Here is a 24,355-nt window from a genome sequence, read left to right as displayed (position 1 = left end):
TTGCAGTAGGTCATGGTACATGATCTGTGCACCTATGTGTACTTAGGGGAGGATCAAGGCTTGGTATGCTAAGTGAAGCTTTTGGAAAATGCTGGTCTTTTTGTTTTCCCAATAATTTCTTGGAAACAGTTCCTCCCACTGAGACATGAGATAGATACAGCTGAGCCTGTGGTCCTATCAGGATGCTCTTCCAAACCGGCAGTGCAGAGAACAGGGCAAACAGGCAAGGACAAAAGCACAGTGACAAGAGGGGTAAGAACAGTGAAATCACATACCTTCAGGGATGCACTGTCCAAGAACAAACTTATAACCCTTACAGCATTTTTTCCTGAAAAACAATAAAATAAATAATGAATAAATAAATATATTCTCTAAAGGTTGGTGCTGCCTTTAAAAACAGTCATCGGTAGATGATGGATGTGATTAATCAAACGAGAGTCAGATCCTGAGCTTTGCAGTTGGAGGTATCTCAGCATTAAAGAGCGCAAGACGGGAAACCCACCACTCAGTCCATGTGGCACTTCAGATGACAGCATGGCCAGCTGCCTGAGGAGCCTGGGGCTGGGTACCCCAATACTGACCCCTTCAACATCCCAAGTCATTTCTGAAAACCCTGCTCCCTTGTGTTGAAAGGATGTAGCACACCTTGGTGCTGTCCATATACACAACTCCAGTCATCTTTCATGATACAGTGAAGGGTGTTTTCAAACATCCGTCATTACAATGTAAACTTGCAGAAAGGGCTAAGTCTCAGTGAGGAGTACACACAAGATAAATGTTATCAGTCATTTCTCATCTTTTAATAAACCTGGAAGGTGATAAGTGAAATGTATGGGGTATTTCAGCTAGGGAGAGTATCATATACAGGCAGGAGGACAAAACCGCAGTGAATAGTCAATACGATCAGATACTTTTTATGTGCCTATGATACGAACAAAGTCTGAGTGTTGAGAAATTAATGTTTCTTACACACTGGCCTGTAAGAATATTTAGCCACTCAGCTAAACCTGCCTGTTTGCTTTCTAGGGAGCAACTCACAGCAAGTCTCCAGGACTCCTAGCAGCACTTAGGAGCCTTTACAAATGGCTGTGTCCCTTATCACCCTCAGAGCTACTTGGTGCAGGTGCCTGGTGACCTTCAAAGAGTCCCGGGGTGGTGGCTACCAGGACTGCTGCAAGAGAAGCAAACTGCTGTTCAGCGCACTCTTTTACCAAGTCTGCATGAGTTTGAGGGGAAAAAAACCCTGCACTCTACAAATTCACAGTTTTTCATGCCCTATGGAGATGCTGAAATATCTGCAAAACTGGGAAAACATCCATTTGGTCTTATCCTTCAATTCAATAACTGATGCAGAAGAGCGCTAAAGCCGTGGCAGTCAATGAAACAACACTCCCTTAGACAACACATAGCCATCACAAATCATCATTATGTTCAATTTAAATCAACTATCAGTTGCAACTGACCACTTAAAACAAACAATGCATTACTCCATACTATGTAAAAACAAGCTTTGGCTCCATATTTTACCCTGTTCCAAAGATTAGCTGGAATATAAATTATGCTTAATGAAGGCTGAACATCTGAAGAGGAAGCCTTTCTTTGTTATGCAAACAGTGGTCCCTCATTAGACTTTTCTCCAAACACTGCTTCGAAGTCTTATCTGCAAGACAAACAAATGCAGGAGGAATGAGTTCAAAGGTGCATCGGGGAGGCTGTTCATGTGCTGCAAGCCATGCTGATGGCTTTCCAAGTGCACATTCATCTCCTCCTGCCTGCGGAGGCAGGGAGGCTGATAAAGGCTTGCTTGTAGCTGATCTTCAGAGGAAGACACAGCCCGGCTTGAGAGAGATGCGAAAGGAGAGGAGGGCATCCCTGCTATGAGATGCTGACCTGTGGGGTTGTGCCAGCCAGAACTAACCAGAAAGGGGGAGCAGCAGCTTTCATCATTTCTACCCTTCTCCCTGGAAATTCCCACCTGATTTTCAGGCTAAGGACCCTTAGGACTCCCACCCTTGGAGTGGCTTGTGGCCACAGATGCAGACCTCAGTCAGCACAGCCTGCTCCTGGGTAAGGCCTCGACTGCTGGGAACCGTGCAGGAGCTGCCTCTCTCCTCTCATCTTGGCCAGAGACAGCTTTTGGATGGACCTGCTGACAACTTTCTTGCCGAAACTGTGGTTTTCTCTGCCTTTCTGGATTCTCCTGATAGCCAAACCGCTTGCCCTGATCAACCCCCTCTCCCACAGACACACACTGTGAACCCACAACACACTGAATTACAGCCATTAAATACTGCCCTGGCACCCTGAAGCTAGCACAGCCTTGCGTAGCCTCGCTGGAGGTTGCTCTAGTTGAAGCAACTGGAAAATCGTGGTGCCCTGGCAGATATCCAAGACCCTGCTGAAATCCATCTCTTCAATGACTTCTTGCAGCAATGAGTTCCACAGGAGGATGAGATACTTTTGAGAAATCATTTCCTTGTTTTCAGTCTCCCTTTCAATTTTTCTTGAATTTTCCCAGGGTTTACTGGTAAGGAGATTTGGAAATATCTTCTCTAAATACCTGAAGATTCTTCCACATCATGAAAGCTCTAAATCACACCTAAAGAAGTGGACTAGACAAGGGATGCCCTGCTTTCAGGATCACACTCCAGAAAACAATTCCTCCTGACAACTGGTTCCTAATTCAAGATTACACATCCCTTAGTGCAGCCCATAGTCAACAGCAAGCTTCAGCCATCAGCATGATTTTGCCAGGGAAACTGCTACTTTAGAGTTAACGCACGGGAAATACAATATGACAGTACTCGTTTCTCTGAACATTACATTGCAACCCTGGGATTCCTGAATGCGTTAGCTTTTTACATTCTTAAAGAGAAATCTGTCAAAATGATGGACACATGAGTTGATCATTAGCAAAGGCATTTTAATAGCAATACTCATTTTCAGACATCCAGCTCCAGGTTGACATGTCTAATCAACGTTGCACAGCAGCGATCTCGTTATACATAATGAGAGGTAAGAGGGGGTCCACACTGATAATTTTATCTGCTGAATAACTTTCAGCAAGGCGGTTGCTATGCAGCTCTACATGTGAGCATGCATCAAACACAAACTAATACACGGCTGTGAAAGAAGCTCAACCACTAAAATCTGGATCTATGGGGAAATTAAGTTGATTGGTTAATTTTAAATCTGGTTTCCAAAAGGAGAAACTTCTGGCAGACTTATCTGTTGCAGCTTTAATGGGGTGCTTCACCTATTAAAAATATAGCAACTTCTGATTCTCATGCAATCTTCACTCAGGAACATGCACAAGCCCAGAATCGCAGAAGGTTCTGGGCATCATGATTTTGATCATTGCAATGTCTAGCTTTTGTGTTGCCTGTAAGAATATCCGTAGCAACAGGGACTCTCTCAAAGTAAAGTAATCCTTTTTTCCTGCTGTAGGAGAAGCAGGAAGATGTTGAGCAACTCCTCTCTGCTCTGGAGGTTGAGGTGCTCCTGCATCACCAAATGTCAGAAGATGGGATTAGGCAAACAGCGGATCTGCCTTCTTTGCAGGCTTCTGTGGCCCATCACCTTGCAGACTGAGAAGGGAGCTGAGGTTTCTAGGAGCACCCCAATGTCCCATCACCCACAGGTCCCCTCTGTGCCCAATACATAGCAGTGCACCAGCACCCCCTGCTCCATCTTGCAGAGCGGTAGCTGTTTGATAGCATCGCCCCAGACAGGCAGGACGAAAGGCAAGATGCAAGGAATGTGGCTTAATTAAGCCACCACTTTATTAAGTTAGCTTATCTGGTAGCTATCAGCAGTAACTCATCCAGTGTAGACCATGTTTTTTTCCCGTAATTGCTTCCACCTGGTGCAGGGCTGCAGTCACCCCCAGCCCACCTCCTGCTCTGCACCGGGACACCGCGGCTGGCGGCGGTGCCGGCGAGACCGGGTATGCTGAACCGAGAAAATACTTCTGCGGGAGAGAGAGGGGAGTGATTCGGCATCCTACAGCAGCTGAAACGCATTGGAAATGCAAACAATAACAGGGTAAACATTTAAAGTGAGAATTAACCTGTATTTGTCTGCCGTAACACAGCACCAACTCTGGATGTGACGATGGCTGGGTCGGAGCCGCATGATGTGTTACTGAGGTTCTGATTAACTTCAGCAAAGAGGCAACTCTGAAACTCCGTCATGACAATGGTGTTGAAAAAGATACTTGTTGGCCATTCAATGATTAAAAAAAGGGAAGGCAAAGGAGAAATGTGAAAGGAAGGCAAAAAGAGGAGTTTCATACTGGTTTCAGAGGAACATAATATGTTAAGGAAACTCTTGATAAAAATGTCAAAAGTAGAAACAGAAGAGTCCACTCTAGGAAATATTTGCCTCCTAGGAGCAAAGCAGACAGAGAAATCCCTACGCCACGTCAGAAAGTGAGTTCTTAGGATAAAGTATTACCCTTGCTTTATCCCTACAATGCTGGGGTTCAGACAGACAGACAGCCTCCAGGATGGCTCCACCCAGACAGAGGTAATTCCAGCAGAGGCGCTTTGCCTCCCATTCATCCGGGCTGGAAGCACACAAGTGGACAGTTTCTGTAGCTCAGCTGATGCCTGAGATCGCTTCACTGGAAGATGCAGCAGCTCCCTAGGTGGTCAGGCAGGTCAAATCCCTCCTCTCTGAAACATTATTTCTGACCCATGAACATCAGATCAGACACAGTTTAGGGGGTACAAGAGCTTCTTAACATTTTATGTAGGTTTAGATATATCAACACTGTTCTCCCAGGTTGGTACTGGTAGAAAGCAATGATAATACAGTTGAGCAAATGTATTCAATAAAAAAAAAAATTTCCTATTGGGAAAAGTTAGAAAAAAAAATTTTTAATGAGATCTTTTCAAACAACGTCATAACATGAACTCAAAAGATACACTGTGCTGTATCTTGAAGACCTGAGTCAGCAAAGGCCATGGCACGGCTGTGTTTAATTGCACAAAGGGGTCTTTGTTAGACTGGTTCCTTATTGTGCCTGCCCAGTGTTTCTTTTTGATCACCCTGACTTTGAGAAATACACAGTGCAGCAAAAATGCAAATATAAAATACAGCAATTAACTTACAAAAAATAATGAGACAGCTATAAAAGCAAGCCAACAAGGTACATTAAAATAACCCTTGTTTTTATCATATTCTGTCTAAAATCCAAACGAGGGACAGGTCTGTCTGCCAAAGCATGCACAGACAAAGCCCATCTGCAGCACAAGTGTATTCAGGAAGCAGCTCAGTAGCTGCGCACAGTTTTGCTGTAATTCACATGGAGACAAGATTTATGGCAACATGGTGTTTAAACTGAAGCAATGCACTTTATTTTTGTTTGCCTTTCCGTGGGATACATACCTAAATCTTGAGTAACAGAGGATGGCCTCCCTACAGACACTTGCTCAGCATGCACTTTGCCATGATTTCCAGACTTAGTCCTTTTTCACAGTTACGTTAAGAGATAATTTATGTTCGCATTTGGGTGTAATGCAAGGTCCAAGGCCAGCCCTTCCAGTCACGATCCCAGCTGAGAGGGAATAACAGAAGGTACGGTACGTGTCTTTCACTGCCTAGGAAATGCTGCTGCACTGACGTCTGTAGTATGTACATGTGCACTTCTTTATTTCTCTTATCTGACTAAATAAAGCAGGATTTGCCCCAACAACCACAGAGAGACATCCTTCACCAGCAAAGCTGGAACTCAGACTTCTGACAGCAAATCAATGCAAGTTATTAATTGATTTTTCTGAAAGTCAGATTTTCAGTGATTAACACGTTGCCTGAGTCTAAGCCATGTTTCCCGTCAGCTACTTAAGTCAAATAAATTTACCCACATATAATAGTTTTCTTTTTCTCAGAAAAAAAGTGCCCCACTATCTGCACTTTTGCTTAGCTCTAGTTATTAAGACAGATACCAGAAATGACATCCCAATCCAGTTATTGCTAATGGAAAGGTTTTGATAAGATTCACAGTTCCTGGGCTCCTATTCCATGAACACAAGCCAGAGACCAGATCCTCCCCTGGCGAAAGCCACATACCTCTGTTGACTCTAGGGAACCGTGCCAGCACTTACCCAGGGAGCCTCTGGCCGATCCTCTTGAAAGCTCTCAGACACACTCCTTGGCTGCTTCTCACTGTAATGTACTGTCAACTGACTCCTCCTCTCCTCAAAGTGCTGTTTCATGTCATCTTTTTACGGTCAAAGGGAGTTTTATGGTGCTGGAGTATAAACTGTGGTTCCTTTTTCTCAGAAGGGACCTTCCAAACTGATACGGTGGCTTGCAGCCCCTGCAGAGCATTGTATTTTTGAATGTGTGAAGCTCATTCCTCTATGACAGAGTAAAAAATGACTTCAAGGGGGGCAAGAAACCCTCCACCCTCCGTGGGTGTCAGTGAGGCTTGGAGTTATGACAGGCGCTGACCCGAAAGAAACTGGAGAATGCACAAAAAGCAAAATTTCATGGATTTGGGGAATTCAGCCACCAAAAATGTCTGTTCTTTTTGTAGAAGTCCCAGGGACTCTGTTCTCCACAGACACAGCGCATGACATCTCACCGTGATGGGATCTGTGGTTTCTTTTAAGTAAATGAGATGCGATGAGGTGTTCAGCGTAGCTGCTCAAACAAAATCTGGGCAGGCAGACAGCTTGCCCAACACATCCCTCTATGTCATCAAATCAGCAGCCCCAGGAAACCATCACTTTTGGACTATTTTAGGACTTTCTGGGATGCAGAGAAAGGGGTTGGTATGAAAACCCTGCAGGCAGCCCCACAAGAAAAAAGAGCGCTCATGAGCTTCTGCTCACCGCAGGAAGAAGTGGCAACTAAGACTCAGCTTTTTGGGTGTCTTCTGGGCAGAATACAGACTTGTAGAAATGCTTCCTGTGATCCTTCCTTCCGATGTGTAGTGAAATAAAAAGGTCATGCAGGGATTTCCAGGTGAACCATACGGACTAGAAGTTCACGTTTTTGGGGAAGCTGTAACACTGCGCTATAGGGCCAGAACTAACGTTGGCCCTTGTCAGTCCCTAGCCCAGCCAGAGCCTTGGTGCTGCAAACACGTCGACTAACAACAGAATAATCAGCATTTTTTCCTGTAGCACAGACCAACTGGCGGCACTGGTAACCATCAGAGCTTGTATCTCACTTAGCATACCAATGTTCAAAAATGACTAAGTGAAAATCCGCCTGTGAATATTCTCTAAGCAAAGAAGGAAACTCTCAGAAGAAAAATATTGCACAACTTCAAAAAGGTAATTACCCCTACTGCCACTGGAAAAGCCATTTGCTGGGTTTTTTACGTGTGTGTGAACATCATCCTCAAAATCATGGACATGATTCCTTCAGTGCTGGATTGTACTTTCTTTCCCTCTTTCTTGGACTTTTGTTTCACTGTTTTTTGTTTTTTTCTTAATGAAAGGCAATGCTCATGTGGTTTATCACTAGACAGCATGTCAAAAATAGCAGACTGATTAAATAAAAGACTTTTGACTGTTCTCATCTGCTTAGACTCAGCTTTATATACACGCTGTCAGCTTTGTCTTGCTCTCTTTTCTTACAAATATCTTTTATATTCTGGCATTGTATCAAGAAAATTATTTTATTTAGTTTCGCAGGTGAAGTTGGTATGTATTTTGCAGAATCTAATGTTTGACAGGTGTGAAATTTGAGGGGAAGACAAATAATGAATTTTATTTAATTTTACTACACAGTCTAATGAACTGGCAAAGTATAATGCATCCTCATAAACATATTGTGATTTCTAAGAACAAGAAGCCTTCTAAATCTCAATTGAAATGAGCCAAGATTGAGCCCATGTTTTAAAATAACTCACTGCTTTGAGATTTAAAGTTCAAAAAGAAAGCAAAAGTCTTTTTTTCCACCACCTCTGACTTCCAGTTAGAGGACTGCAAGCCAAATTTCCTTCCAAGTCTGTAAATAGTACGTCTTGCTGACGGCATGCATTCAATTATTTATCTAACCTAAGGTGAGCCAGAGTACAGGACTAATCACAGCACATCTGTCCTGTCTCTTGGATTTCTTTAAACTTCCATGACTCTTCATTTTGTAGCTCCAATTTCCTACCAAATATCCATGCGAGATAGAGAGTAATAAATTCCACTTCAGCATGGAAGGCCAAGCCAGAGCAGTGCTGCAAGGAGCTGTGCTCGCTCGTTGGCTGCTGTGCTCGTGCTCGGTCACTGGAGTCAAACAGCAATAAATTGCTGGCAAGCTCTCAGACTTACTGAATCCAGTCCAATCCAACCCCGTTTATATAGTATGTTTCATCAACAAGATCACAAAAATGCTGCATAAGCAATGCTGGATAAACTCCTTTTGATAAACAATAAAAGGCAAGTGTCTTTTACACACACATGCACAGAACAACACATCATAGAAACTATTCAAGGAAGTCAGATTTCCAAAGCTAGTTCTCCAAACAGGACATAAATCCCAATTAACCTTCAGAAACAAGCTCGCAACTCGACCTACGTTCACTTAGGGCTTAGATGCTACATGAGGGCCTGATCCTGTTTCTGCAGAAATCCCTGGCAGCTTTGCGATAAACACGTGTCAGGTTGGGAACCAGGCTCACACTGAGACTCAGGATGATGGGTGAGCATATGCTTAGCTCTGAGGATGTGCTACAACTGCACTTCTTGGGAGAACAGTTTCAGAAAATCACTTGTGGCATAAACTTCATCAAATCTGGCTGATATTTGTCATTGGAAACTGCTGCAAACCTCTTCCTGGTTTTGATGGATTTGGGATTTGACATGTACCCCTGTTCCTGTACTTCCCCATGGGCATGCCATCCATCTACACTCTAGACCATCCATCTACACCCTAGATATAGACAAAGATATTTAATCCAGGTATTTATCAGATATTTTAATTTGTAATGGTTCTCTAAATTCAGCTCTGGAAAGAAAGCAAGCAAATAAGTCCAGCCAGGACTTGTATCACTTCTGATTTAAATAGTCTAGAAGTGGGGAGACCAAGACACAAAGCCATCAGCTTTCAGGAAAGTCAAATAACATCGAAAAATAATTTAAGAAAGATGCAGCTCTGAGCACCTTGTTCTCGACGCTGGCTACCCACAATGTCCAGATGACACCTTGGTTTCCAGCACTGAGCTGGAAAATAACAAACAGCGTGAGGAAGATGTCTGCATTTGGATACTCTGCCTCTCTGGTGTGGAAAACTTGCATTGAAAGGATGAGACACCATTCAGAGTATGGAGGTTTATGTGAATTGTCCCAGATTAATGGGAAACTGGGAACTCTCTATATACCATCTACAGACAAGGGGTATGAAATGGCTCCTATCTCAGAACCACAGAATAGTGGAATGGTTTGCATTGGAAGGGACCTTAAAGATCATTTCCTTCCATCTCCCCTGCCATGGACACCTTCCACTAGACCAGGTTGCTCAAAGCCCCATCCAACCTGGCCTTGAACACACTGGAGGCGGCATCCAGAGCTTCTCTGGGCAACCTGTTCCCATGCCTCACAACCCTCAGAGTAAATAATTTATTTCTTATATCTAATCTAAACCTACCCTCTTTCAGCTTGAAGGCATTACCCTTTGTCCTATCACTACATGCCCTTGTAGAAAGTCCCTCTCCAGCTTTCTTGTAAGCCCCCTTTGGATACCAGAAGGCTGCTCTAAAGTGTCCCCAGACCCTTCTCTTCTCCAGGCTGAAAAACCCCAACTCTCTCAGCCCTTCCTCAGAGGAGAGATACTCCAGCCCTCAGATCACTTTTGTGGCTCTCCTCTCTGGACCTGCTCCAAAAGGTCCATGTCTTTGCTGTGCTGAGGGCTCCAGAGCTGGACACAGGACTCCAGGTGGGCTCTCACCAGGGCAGAGTAGAGGAGCAGAATCACCTCCCTCAACCTGCTGCCCATGCTGCTTTTGATGCAGCCCAGGATATGGCTGACCTTCTAGGCTGCAAGTGCACACTGCTGCATCATGTTGAGCTTCTCATCAACCAACCCCCAAAGTCCTTCTCAGGGCTGCTCTCAATCCATTCTCTTCCCAGCTGGTATTTGTGCTTGGGATTGCTGTGACCCACGCGCAGGGCTCTTCACTTGGTATTGGTGAACTTCATGAGATTCACACAGACCCACCTCTCAAGCTTGTCAACCCCTCCAGCGTGTTGACCGCAACACACATCTTGGTGTCATCGGCAGACTTGCTGAAGGTGCACTTGATCCCACTGTCCATGACACCGACAAAGATGTTAAACAGTGCCAGTCCCAGTATTGACCCCTGACGAACACCACTCATCACTCTTCTCCACTTGGCCATTGAGTCGTTGACCACAACTCTTTAAGTGTGACCATCCAGACAATTCCTTATCCACCGAATAGCCCATCCATCAAATCCATGTCTCTTCAATATAGAGACAAGGGCATCATGTGGGACAGTGTCAAATGCTTTGCACCAGTCCAGACAGATGATGTAAGTTGCTCTTCCCGCATCCACCAACACAGTAACTCCATCATAGAAGGCCACCTCATTTTTTCAGGCATGATTTGTCCTTAGTGAAGTCATGTTGGCTGTCACCAACCACCTCATTATTTTCCATGTGCCTTCACGTAGTTTGCAGGAGGATCTTCTCCACGGTCTTGCCGGACACAGAGGTGAGACTGACTGGCCTGTAGTTCCCTGCATCTTCCTTTTTTCCCCTTTTTAAAAATGGGGGTTATGTTTCCCTTTTTCCAGTCAGTGGGAACTTCACCGGACTGCCACGACTTCTCAAATATGATGGAGAGTGGCTTAGCAACTTTATCTGCCAGTTCCTTCAGGACACGCAGATACATCTTATCAGGCCCCATGGACTTGTGCACCTTCAGGTTCCTTGGATGGTCTCGAACCTGATCTTCTCCTGCAATGGGCAGTTCTTCATTCTCCCAGGCCCTGCCTTTGTCTTCTGTGACTTGGGTGGTGTGGCTGGAGCACTTGCTGGTGAAGACAGAGGCAAAAATGTTGTTGAGTACCTCAGCCTTCTGAGGTAACCAGGTCTCCTGTTTTGTTCCAGAGAGGACCTTCTTCAGAGGACAAGCTTTGTAAGAGCGCAAAAAGCATAGCCATCTAATTTCATACATTAGGAATCACATAAGAGTGCTTAGGCACTCTTATGTCTGGGGATTTTTATCCTTCCAGTACTAGGTTAGAGTCACCAGGGCACAACCTGGCTTCAGGGCAGCCAAGGGAATTTGTCAAGTCAAGGTTTCAGCTATCCTATAAGCAGCAGAAATAAATCCTAGGAAAAAACCCCATAACTTTAGAAAAATAGATTCACAGCATAACTTTGGTTGCAAGGGACCTTTGGAAATCATCTGATCCAAGCACAAGCGACAGCAGGGTTAACTGCTCAGAGACTCGCCCACAGGAGTTTCAAATGTCTTCAGGGATGGAGACTGCTTCACTTCTCTCGGACCCTCTTCCAGTGTTTAACTATTTCACTGTGCATTTTCCCCCTTTATATCTACTTACAATGTACCTGCTGCAACTTGTGGCTCTTGTCTCATGTCCTTTTGCAGTGCACCTTTGATGAAGGCCTGGCTTCGTCTTCTCTACAACTCCTCATTAGGTAGCTAGAGACACCAATTAAATTTGCCCCTTAGCTCCCTCTTCTCCCGACTGAGCAAACAGAGCTCCCTTGGGCTCTTCTTCACTATAATGTGCTCCAGCCCCTGAGCATCTTACCTCCAGTTTGTTGATCAGTGTACAAAACTGTGGGTAACCAAATCAAAACGTATCACTAGCAGATATTCTATAAAAATATTGAAGAAATGGGAAACAAACAAACAACAAAAAAAAGAAGGAAAAAAAAGCGATTTGCTAAATTGCAATGGAATTGCAGCTTTGGTCCCCTCCCACTGTTTTCTCACCGCTCTTCTCTCAATTTTCACAATTAAATTTTAAAAGGAGAAAAACTGAAAAAAAGTAGTAAATCTTGAATGAAGTAGAAACAATGCTATTTGTCATGACAGTATTTTCAAACAAAAGAGTTGGCCAGATTTGATCGCTATCTAAGCAAGAGGATTAAGTTAAAATTGTGCTTCTAATATATTTTCAACATCAATAGCAGCAATGGAATTAACTTCTTAATGTAAGCCCTTGGAAATCTCTATAAAGACACTGCAAAATATATTATTTCAAGAGTGTTTCCCTGATCCAGATGTTTCTCTCCTTTTTCCCTCTGTTTTACTGTTCCCAGAGAAGACCTTGTAAAAGCCGAAACTCCGTATTAAGTATACAGACTTAATGAATTGGACAAGGAAAGAAGTAATTCTTAACATAACATATTCGCAAGCCAGATCCATGTTTGTTGTCCACAGAGCTGATAGCAAAATACTCTCCTATATACATAGCAGTCTCTGTTAGGACAGAATCTGTCTCTGTGAATCACTTCCAGCACACAGAAAAGATTCATTTTTAAAACAACGCAGTACGAAAGCTTGCTGAATTATGTAGTGATGCTGTACCATGGACCCAATGCCAAGGACTATTTTTAGAGCCACACATCTGCAGGTTATTTGTTGGAGGGTAGGGTAGACGGAATAAACCCTGAAACAATTCGCTAAGCAGACAAGCGTTACTGGAACGAGCTGTTATTTATATGGTGTCGCTAGAAGGCCTGGTATCTGGGACGCGGCAGTGGTATCTGCGCTGCCTGCGTAGCTGATGGTACTCTGCATAGACTGCAGTCAGCAGATCATGGGAAATTCATGAGCAGCTTTCTGATGTGGTAATTAGCTCCTGTGTTAAATATGGCAGGAGGAGGAGCACTACCCATCCCACCGTCCTGCCAACGAGTAGGGCGCAGTGATTTTAGCACAGAGAGCGCCAGACCGGCAGTGCCCACTCAAAGTCAACGCATCCCGCCCTTTAATTTGTAAGCAAATGGGTGGCATGAGGCCAGTTTTAAAAATAAGAAGCAAAGCTGTCTTTAGAAACTTCCTTCCATCTCCCCACTGTGTCCCACACAGGGGTCAGCTTTCAAGCCAGACAGAGCCTAAACTTGGTGTCAATCGCTCATCAGCCAAGTACTAATTGCAGAAGCGACCATGCCATGCCCTAACCAAGCAAACCACAGCCCCAGCCCTGTGGAGAGCCCATTCCTATTGCCTCATTTAATGGAACTGGCACTGGCTGCTACTCCTCTCTCCCACCCTGCTGCTGGAAGATGGGTTTATCCCTGAATAACCTACTGAGGTTGAACACAAGACTTTTATGAGATGGTGAAATGCTATCAAATCAACTCACCCCCCGCAATTTCACTTTGCATGCTTGCTATTAGCAACCACGCTCCAGCTGAGAGAAAGCCTCTCCTCCACCCTCTGGCCCCCTCTAACTCACTCCCCCAAAACTGGGGATGGGCTCTGCTACCACGCGTGATGCCTGGGTAGCCTGAGATAGGAGTAAGAGGCACATTACTTGGGCCAGCTATGAAACACTGAGAGCGAAGGGGTGGAAATGAGCCAAAGGAAGAGTGAACCCACAGTGGGGCAGCCCTTGCTGCTGGGATTAAGACCTGACGGCAAAAACCTTTGGGATGTGTGAGGGAGGTGAGGGGGTAGGTCACAAACCCAGACCTGGACACTCCCATCCTCAGGTGGCTGGTGAAGATGTGGTCCCGAGCTGGTGGGGATTATTTGTGAAGAACATATGGGGACCCTCATGTGTGATGAATTCTGGGAGGAAACTTGCACAACTTCTCACACCACTGCTTGATGCTGGAAAACAACCACCCACCCCGCAATCCTACCCATCTTTAAAAATATTTGCTCATCTAAACCAGATCTTCCCTAAGAAATGAAAACTGCACTGTCAGGATCTGTGGCCTTGCCAATATTATGCTGCCTGGGAAGAAAAAAACAGCTTTAGCTGGTTTAGCCCCTTAATCAGAGAAACTAAGCCATGGGACTGTGGCCCGGAGCACAGCTGGTAGTGAAGCTATGTGCTTCACCCAGAAAAATGTATTTTTTAATTGCTTGAAAAGATTTATTCTCACTTTACCTATTAAGAAATAAATATTTCTATGTAAAGAAATGAAGCAGATAGATTTTTTGCTTTTAGGCCCACTGCATAATGTTATTTTACTTTTTTTTTTTTTTTTTTTTAATAGGAGGGAAATATTTATCATTGCAATGAAATTATCCACAAAGTTCAAAACAGATCCAGTATTCTTCTTGTGGTTTGAACTGTGGAGTGTGCTGGCGTGTGGGCCCAATCCGCCAGCGTGCTGTCCTTCACAAGTGGGTATATGCACTCAGTGAGTAAATACCTGAAAAAATAACCATCATGTACATTTGTAAAGTGCTTTGGATGAAGGTGTTTTACATCTACAAGTTATTACCAACATGTAACTGGTGGCTTTGTGGACAGTCAGGCCCATACAAAAGCAAGTTTAAATATTTTGCATTATAATGTGCTTTGTTTTGGGTAATTGCTTTGTTCTGGGTTATTTCTCTTCATCTAAAAAGAGAAGTTCCATTCCTCTGCAGTGCTCATTTTCCTCATGCAATTGGTCTAATTTTACTGCTCTATTGAGGCCTTTGCAAAATAGCAAGTGATGCTTCTAGCTGCCATTTTGGTATTATTGGTACAAAACCAAAGACCTTGGGTTTTTTTTTTCTTTCTTCCGTGTTGCCTTGCACTATTGTGCTATTATCCTTGTAGTAAGCATGCAATTGAAACAGGGTTGTGTTTTCAGACACTAGTGCCTGCAAGCACATATCAAATTTACATTTCTACACCCCTTCCCCAAACCAATGCAAACCAGGGATGACTCTGCTGGAGCTGGTGGAGCAGTTCTAGTGACATGCCACAATTCAGAGCTGCAATCGCTGGAGCGACTCTGGCATTTGAAGCATCCAAATAAGCTCAAAGTTTGGGCTCAGAAGTAAAAAAACTGTCATACCAGAGTGAGACCAGAATCACGATTACTGGCCAATTTACTCAGAAGATGGGGTAGGACATATACAGGTAGTGCTGTTGCCTAGGGCTAACATGACTCCTCAAAGGCATTCACGGAGGATGGTTGGCTTCAGACCTTTCCAGCCTGCCTCTGCAGGCACTCTGTAAGAGCTTACCTGTACAGAGCTTTTCCTTGCTTCAGACACTGATTTTCTTTACGAATGCCCCTCAGTTTTCCTCGTTTCCTCAGGTATCCCCACCCCGCAGATCACCCTGGACAAGCGTCCTGTGCACCAGCCCAGTTATGGCATTCAGCGATTTCGTCTGCCTCCTCAGGGTCTTTTCAACTCACTTGCAAATGTTTATTTTATTCTGGCAATTGGATTTTGCTTTGTCTGCCTTATTTCCGTGAGCTGCGATGAAGGCAAGCATCCTGCTGGGTGTCAGTTTTAAGATGCACTCGCTGCTGGGCATGGGCTTGTTTGCCTGTGGGAACCCATCTCTCCCCATTGCTCTGCCATGGGCTTTTGGCATTTCTCCCACAGTGTCACTTTTTTGTAGGCTAATTTTAGTGCATCTGGGCAAAACGCCTGTCTGAACAGCTCAGGCTGCTGCTTCTTGACAATGCTCAGCGCCATGTTTCTTGTTCTTCCTTCACCATTAGCGCATTTAAGGTATTACAGTATAAATGTCTCATTACTGTAATGCCTGCCAATACCTAGGAAATATGGGAAGGCTGCATCCTCATGGATGGACCTGAACCCACCGGCACAGCCCTCACTGTAACCGTACCAGAAACTTGACAAACTCGGTGTTGTTAATATGAAGTTTAAACGACTGCTACAACATGCTCATTCATCTCTGCTACTGCTCTATTCTCTATGCAGTATTTAAATAGCATTTTCATGTCACAGTACTTGTGGCTGAGAGGAGACCATTCTCCTCCAAGATGTCTTCACGGTCACAAGGAGCATCTTGTGCCACAGGGAGCAACCTGGATGATTTGAAAAGGAAAGACATCTTCCCTTCAGTGCAAGGTGGAGAGAAGACAGGCTGATGTAGGTACTCAGGAGATGAATCTTGAAGGTGCACTGCAAGGGGCTGCCCAATGGCCTCATCCTCCTCAGCCACAGCAACTGCACTAGCAACATCTTAGGGTCACGTACTGTTTTAAAAATCTCTTTTTCTGAGATGAATTATGGGAGAAGTGTCATTTGAACATGACGTACCTTGGGCTCTTAAAATCTATTTTCCAAATAAAATGAGTGACAGCATCAAGAGCTTTTTGCAGCAGGGAGGTTACAGCCGTGGCCTTGGCCAGCAGCAGGATGGGGCCCCATCACTTTCATGAAGCATTGACAAGCAATGGCAGATGCCATCCTGATCAACTGCCCAGGACGAACCATGACCCTGATCATAGGCAAGAGTTGCCACCTTCACCTAAAGCAAACAACTTGGGAAAGCTTGGGTGATTTCTTCCTATCAACTTATGGTCCTCTAAAGTGTTTCATGCTATGACTGCCATTACTAAACTTCCAGACATTTTCAACTTGATGCTGTACTTACATAAATACAATACAGAGTGATTGCTAATGAAGTCTGGAAGATAAGGGAGCAGTGTATTTTTTTTCTGATTGGCTTGTCATGACTGGTGTAACCATGGGCGACAATCACTTTGGCTCTCCCTGAGTTAGTTTTAGCTCTCACTGGAAAATGCATATTATCTCCAAAAAGTAGTATCACAGGTAAACACACTGTACACCCAAGGCATCTGTCTGTGTTAGCCTTTAGAGACCGTGCTAAATTTAGGTCTGAGGCTCTATCAATACCAGCAAAGACAAGATTGGCATTACAACCTTCATACCACTTTTCCTCTCAGAGAATACATTTTGTGTCAGCTTGGACTGCTTGCACATTCCCACCGATTTATTTACATGTAATACCTGTGTGTTGTCTTTGAGCCCGCTCCACAGTTCACACGACTACACTTTTGTGGAGGTAATATTTTATGAAGAATAAAGCAAACTATTTGTTTTCTTTCCTACTCTGTTCACAAGTTGGTTTTTATTCTCAAAAGACTCAAAGGAAGAAAACCCAACATTTTTACAGCCTGAGATATCAATCTGGTTCTACAAAGTTGTTTGAAAGCACTGTATTATATCTGGCATGCTCTAATATATTTGGAATAAAGGTTTGGCATGCGGTGTAGAGCAGACTCCCCCAAACACATGCATGGAAACTCCAAACTGAAATGAATATCACACACATTCCTTGAGAAATTTCACCCTTAGTTTTTAGATTTTTTTCCCCCCACCTTTCTACCTAATGAAGTGCTTGTTCATCGCTGTTATAACCTGATAGACACCGTTTGTATTATAATCTCACCATCTGCATCTTTTATATTCCCAAATGTGGAATCTCTGCCAGATGTCTGACTTATCTCCAAGACACTGACTTTGGGCATATGGTTTTTATTTAAATGAATTACAATACTAACAGAAATGCAGTATCTATTACCTATCACAACTGCAGATAATAACTCAGAAGAAATTTATCTTGGGCTTTTTATTGTTGCCCACACAGGCACTCCTGTGGATGAATCTTCTAAAGTGCAATAATAAAAATCAAATGAAAGGTAAGGCAAGCAAGGTTAAGCAGAATACTTTGTTAAAGATGAAATTTGCAGACTGCATTATAAGCAGAAGAAAAAACGTGCAGCCCTTAGTAACATGAAGATACTGAAGCAATCGTTACAGTGACACAGAAACAACTCAGTGCCAGGGCAGTAGGTCACGCTGAGCCCATATTTCTGTTCGTTCTTTGAAGGATCCGCAAAATCACCAGCACTGATGCTCAGCAGTAATAAATGTCATCATGTGCACGGGGGTCCATAACCTGAAAACATCACCACTCTCTCCTGCTTGCACCTAAAGCTTGTGAGTCCTACTGATAACTCACGTGGTATTTGCTGACATCCCGCTCCCCCCCTTTCCTTGGAATAAAAAGCACACCTTTATTTAGAAATGTGTCATATTACATGTTTTTGTCTGACTTGGATTTCTGGACCTTTCCACTCTCTTAATTAGTGCTGGTAGTAGTAAAATATGTTTTTACTCTCATGATGTTAACCACTGGAGTATGAGTGCTGCAAATAGAAACCAAGTTCAACATACAGAGATCTCGAAGAAAACCAATAGTTCCTTACTTACATTTCTTAGGCTTCTCACTTAGATAATTCATTAGATTTACTACCAAATAGATTTTGGTAGCTACAGCTATAACAGGGCAGGGAAGGGAGACCAGGACCGTTCCCCACATTCGCGCATTGTGAGTGCAGGAAAATCGATGCCACCACATCCTTTGTTACAACCATACAAAATTTTCTGTGAACTACATGAATTTCATCTCCTGTTCACCCTGTCAGTGTGCACAGCAAAGGGCCTGACTGAGCACAGGTCCCCCTGTATTCAGCAGAGAAGGACAGGCACTTCTGGAGAGCGGCTCAGCCTGGCAAAGGCATGGCAAATCTCCTAATGCCAGTGCCTTGGTTAAGCGGTAAATGTGGGTAGGGAAAACCTAGGCTTTAATGTCCCACTTTCCCGCAGATTAATCCATTTTTTAACAAAAACTCTTTCACAGCTTTACTGCTACGGGAGGTGGTAAAAGGGTAAATCTGCACCACAGACAAAAGCAGGAGGTTGCCTCCTTGCTCACCCTGCTGATGGTCTCCAGCCACAGCCTGCAGCCCTCCTGCTGCGATGGGGTGGGCAGATGCTGCGGAGGTGCCTCCTCGAAGAGACAACCCGAGCACCCCTGCGCACAAACACATCACCCCACGCAGGAGGTCGGGCGTGCGCCTGTGGTTTGACAGCCAAACGTTGTGAGAGCTGCTAGAGAGGGAGGTTGGCCTTGAGGGAGCTCTTAGGGGAACTCTGTTTGCAGAGCTGCAGACAAGGGCAGCCGCCCCCTCAGCTGCATAGCTCTGGTGACCCTCCCTGTGGATTAAGCTGTTTTGCAAACCAGGGAGATGTTGCAATACTAAAACTTCATTGCGTTTGGACCTCTCAGGAAACCCTTCCAGAAACAGAATTAGAAAAAAAAAAACCCCCAGATTACAATCATGTAATTAAATGCTGAATCATAACAGAGAACCACAGAAGTCCAGTGAAAATTATGCAAGCATGTGGTTAACACTGGCTTTTCTTAATTTGTGAGTGCTTTGCATGTTCACAAGGTCACTGCTGTGTGCAATGGTGACTTTATTTGATCACTGTTTCCAACACACCAATTTCCCTTTCAGCACTCCCTGAAGCCATCAGAGATGATATTTGCCCCTCGTACTCTTCCAGTTAATGCCCAACTTCTACTTTATCTGCCACAATGGTCTAATGGATGCAGTCCTGAAGATCCAGTCAGAGCATCACAGCACTACATCGTGGGCTGCCGCAGCGGCTCAGTGCCAGCCCAGGGACCCTGCACCACCCAGGAGTGTTGGTGGATGTCTTAGGTGGACAACTGTAAAACACAGGCTGAGGCAAAGAATTGTGGGAATGGGCTCTCCAGTCTCTAGGTCCAGATCTTTTCTAGCCCACTGTGCAGCTCCTACTGTGGTATCAGGGTCCCTGACTTAACATCCTTGAGGAACCAGCTGAGGGTGCCCCACCACAGAGCATGGACCTTAACTTGACCTTAACTTGCCTGATGGTCCTCCAACAGCTTGTGCCAGGAAGCTGTGGGCACTGCCCGTGTTCAGTACCAGATGGCACAGGTCCTGTTCTCACTGGCACACAACTTGAATATTTGAATTTTAATTAATTCAATTCGCTGTTTGAATGCAGTATCGTGCAGTAGTGTTCAAAGATGCCCAAGCCAGGTCTGAATGTGCCAGCATGGGCCTGGCAGCAGGACAGCTGCCTGCATCCATCACTCTACCCAGGCATTTCTCTATGTTGATATATTCCCCTGTCCTATGGCTTAGGGGAGAAAACAGGGACAACTGGACTTTTATTGCCCACTGGGATGTCACCAAAAATGCAGTAAAGCAGCATCTGTGATCAGTTCTGTCAGGAGATGATCTTTGAAGTAAACGGTGCTGGGGATTGATAAAAATGACTGATTCTTGTGCTTGAGGAGCAAGCTCAGTGGCTTTAGATCATCACCTTTTACCGGTGTGATGCAAAACTAGCAGGGAGTCCAACAGATGCCTCCTGCCCTTGAATACATCTGCGCAACTGTCCAGGTGCAACCTGATCCCATCACTGTTGTCCCCTACAGAACGATGGGCCTTCCACAAGCAATGAAGCAGTTACAAGAACATCTGAGATCTTATAAAAATGATGAATTAATTTTACACAGCTAAAGTCCAGTAGGTTTTACCCTGCTACCTACAAAAACGTCAACTGCACAGTTTCTGACCAGGATTTAGCTGTTGTGTTTTGACAGCAATGGCAAAGAATAGCAAAATGGTCAGGACAGCTCTTGTTAGAGCCAGGCAGTAAATTACATGCTCTGCTCCATCCACAAAGAAATGTTTATCATCTGTTGCCAAAAACCACAGTGCCCTGGTGTTTCCTCGGGCTTGCTTTCCATTTCTACAGCCACCGAGGAGGCTGTTACCCTCAGGAAGTCTCATTTAGAATAAACAGTTCTTTATATTCATTATGATAATTCCCAGAGAAATGGCTGGAGGTAGCTAATTAGCAATTAAGCATGACTGATCAGGCAGCCTGGAAGCACCAGGCTGGACCCAGCCGATCTGCAAGTGCATCTTCCAGGCTGATGAGCCACAGCAAACCTTGTGACTCTTCCGCTGGCCTCGAGGACACCCGGGCTTTGAGCTGGGGAATTTCGTCTTTTTTTGGGGTGACAATTCACTGGAGGGCAGGAAAAAACTAACAACAGTGCTGTTTCAGGAAATGACTGATTTTAAGAAAAAAAAAATAAGAAGAACCTGAGGACCAGTGTTTCAGTTCCTCACTGAGAAGCGGTGTTTGCAGATCAGAATTGACTGACCCCTTTTCACAGACAAAAAGGAGACTCCAAACTCCCCAAGCACAAGTGTTTTGGGGGAAGCTTAAATTGCATTGCTTGATTTTTTTTTTTATGGTTCAGCCTTTGAACCTCAGTTTGTCCCTGCTTTGATCTCACCCCCATGATGATGGCACAGCCAGTTGTGCTCGGCAATCTCGGAGCTGGTCACTGGCACCACTTGGCCAGTAGTGCCCAGTGATGCTCAGAGCCTCCTCAGCTGCACAGACCGAGAGCTTTGGGGTGAGACTGAAGCTTGGTTTAGGCTCAGCTGCCAGGGCTGGGGACTCGCACCCACCATCGCCTGGCTTGTCCTCCTCCTCCCAGCATGCCAGGGGGTCCTGGACCCGCCGGCTGTGGTCCATCATTCAACCAGTAAGGGCAAAACAGGTCTGATAAGCAATGCTCCTCAGAGCAGGTCTGTTTTAAATCCAAGCAAGACGAAGCATTTTGCCAGTCAGGGAGTTTCTTACGGACTTTGCCCATGGCACACTCTTTTAAACTCTTCAGTTTAATGCCTTCACCCTAGATTTAGCTCAGCTCCTAATAATAGGGGTTAATCTCCTCTCGTCAACATGGCTTATTAAAAGATCACAGTAATCCCTCTATGGATTCAAAATCTACAAGTTAAAAATGTACTAACATACTTAAAGTGATGGCAGGTTAAGAGGAATGCAATTCACGCTTTGGCCTATCTGTAAGCTAGAGGCTGGATTTCATTCTTCTGGTTGTACTACCTAAAATAGCTTTTTGCTAAGATACAGCTTGATTGCTGTCTGATGTTTTGCAACAGGCACAGAGATTGTCTCACTTTTGAAATGTCTAAGATTTCAAAGTCCCACAAAGACAGTCTTCCAATTCCCACTGGCCTGCAGGAAATGCTTGTAACCCATTAGTTTGAATCAAAACAGTATATTTTTATCAAGCCTTGTTCAAGTTATTTTTTCCACTACCAGTTTTTCCCCCCTAAATCATTACTTACTTATACATTCTTTGCTACTTAGAAACACAGGAGGAGAGAACAAATGCATCAGCCAGCAATGCACTGAGGACATCTCTGGAAACACTAATGGCTTCTCACTCAGCAAACAGATTCTGATGTAGGCACGTCTAGTTCAGAGAAGGAAGCCAGGAGAATGGCACCATTTCACATGAAAACACAGAGAGATGGCCAAGACCCTTATATAACACAATGGGATCATCAATGTGGTTAAAAACAAAACCATCACTGTGGTGCTGGACTGGACTGTATACACAGTGCCCTGGAGACCTGCCTGTCCTGGATTCAGCAGGGCGTTCAAATAGCTGGGCTTTTTAAAAAGACAAGGAATCGCAGCCAGATTTCCCCTGCATCCGCAGAGCCTGGGTTAGCCAGCGTGCATTGGATGTGGAGGGAGAGCTTTGCAACTGCACCAAGCTCAGTATGTGCTGGATGGTCCTGCCTGCCTTCCCCACCTCAGCCTGCCTGGGAAGCTCAGGAAGTGTGGGCTGGATGAGTGGTCGGTGAAGTGGATAGAGAACTGGCTGAATGGCAGAACTCAGAGGGTTGTCGTCAGCGGCTCTGAGTCTAGTTGGAGGCTGCTAACTAGTGGTGTCCCTCAGGGGTCAGTACTGGGCCCAGTCTTGTTTAACTTCTTCATCAACGACCTGGATGAAGAGTTAGAATGTACCCTCAGCAAGTTTGCTGATGACACCAAACTGGGAGGAGTGGTAGACACACCGGAAGGCTGTGCTGCCATTCAGCGTGACCTGGATAGGCTGGAAAGTTGGTCAGAGAGGAACCTGATGAGGTTCAACAAAGGCAAATGCAGGGTCCTGCACCTGGGGAGGAACAACCCCATGCATCACTACAGGCTTGGGGTGGACCTGCTGGAGAGCAGCTCTGTGGAGAGGGACCTGGGCGTCCTGGTGGACGACAGGTTAACCATGACCCAGCAGTGTGCCCTGGCTGCCAAGAAGCCCAATGGGATCCTGGGGTGCATCAAGAAGAGTGTGGCCAGCAGGTCGAGGGAGGTTCTCCTCCCCCTCTACACTGCCCTGGTGAGGCCTCATCTGGAGTACTGTGTCCAGTTCTGGGCTCCCCAGTTCAAGAAAGATGAAGAGCTACTGGAGAGAGTCCACCGGAGGGCTGCAAGGATGGTGAGGGGACTGGAGCATCTCTCCTACGAAGGGAGGCTGAGGGAGCTGGGCTTGTTCAGCCTGAAGAAGAGAAGGCTGCGAGGGGACCTAATATATACTTACAAATATCTGAAGTGTGGGTGTCAGGAGGATGGGGCCAAGCTCTTTTCAGTGGTGCCCAGTGACAGGACAAGGGGCAATGGACACAAACTGAGGCACAGGAAGTTCCGTCTGAACATGAGGAAGAACTTCTTCCCTTTGAGGGTGACGGAGCACTGGAACAGGCTGCCCAGGGAGGTTGTGGAGTCTCCTTCTCTGGAGATATTCAAGACCCGCCTGGACAAGGTCCTGTGCAGCCTGCTGTAGGTGACCCTGCTTCGGCAGGAGGGTTGGACTAGATGACCCACAGAGGTCCCTTCCAACCCCTACCATTCTGTGATTCTGTGATTCTGTGATTCTGTGATTTTTTTCTGCCTCAACTAAGAAAAAAAGGAGGGTCATTGTCATAGGTGATTCCCTTCTGAGGGGAACAGAGGGCCCGATCTGCCGACCGGACCCATCCCACAGGGAAGTCTGCTGCCTCCCTGGGGCCCGGGTTAGGGATGTTGTGAAGAAACTCCCTGGTCTGGTGCGGCCTTCTGATTACTACCCCCTCTTGGTAATGCAGGTTGGCGGGGACGAGGTAGCAGAAAGAAGTCCCAAGGCCATCAAAAGGGACTTCAGGGCACTAGGGCGACTGGTTGAGGGATCAGGGGCGCAGGTGGTGTTTTCCTCCATCCCTTCAGTGGCAGGGGACAGCACTGAAAGGGGCAGGAAAACTCACCTGGTTAACAGGTGGCTCAGGGACTGGTGCCATCGGTCAAATTTTGGCTTTTTTGATCATGGGGAGGTATACACAGCACCGGGCCTGCTGGCAACAAGTGGAGCTCAGCTATCACAAAGGGGGAAAAGAATTCTTGGCCACGAGCTGGCGGGGCTCATTGAGAGGACTTTAAACTAGGTTCGAAGGGGGAAGGGGATATTGCCCAGCTCACTAGGGATGAGCCTAGGCTTGGAGTGCCAAGGCCAGGGGTGAGATTGACAACCCAGCTCAAGTGTGTTTACACCAATGCACGTAGTATGGCCAATAAACAGGAGGAGCTGGAAGCCATTATACAGCAGGACGGCTACGACTTGGTCGCCATCACAGAAACGTGGTGGGACAACTCGCATGACTGGCATGCTGTCATAGATGGCTACAGACTC

General features: G+C 45.4%; 1 protein-coding gene across 1 annotated transcript in view; it reads right to left on the bottom strand.

The window, feature by feature from the left end:
- Positions 1–24,355, bottom strand: part of CCBE1 (collagen and calcium binding EGF domains 1) — a 111,494-nt gene that overhangs the window by 29,376 nt on the left and 57,763 nt on the right. Inside the window, exon 3 of the mRNA XM_075411439.1 lies at positions 276–328. Coding sequence (XP_075267554.1) covers positions 276–328 — 53 coding nt within the window. The remainder of the gene's footprint in view (positions 1–275; positions 329–24,355) is intronic.

The sequence above is a fragment of the Opisthocomus hoazin genome, chromosome Z (assembly GCF_030867145.1).
Source record: "Opisthocomus hoazin isolate bOpiHoa1 chromosome Z, bOpiHoa1.hap1, whole genome shotgun sequence".
NCBI lineage: Eukaryota > Metazoa > Chordata > Aves > Opisthocomiformes > Opisthocomidae > Opisthocomus > Opisthocomus hoazin.
Note: the sequence above shows the minus strand (reverse complement) of the source record. Positions and strands in the feature narration are given on the sequence as shown.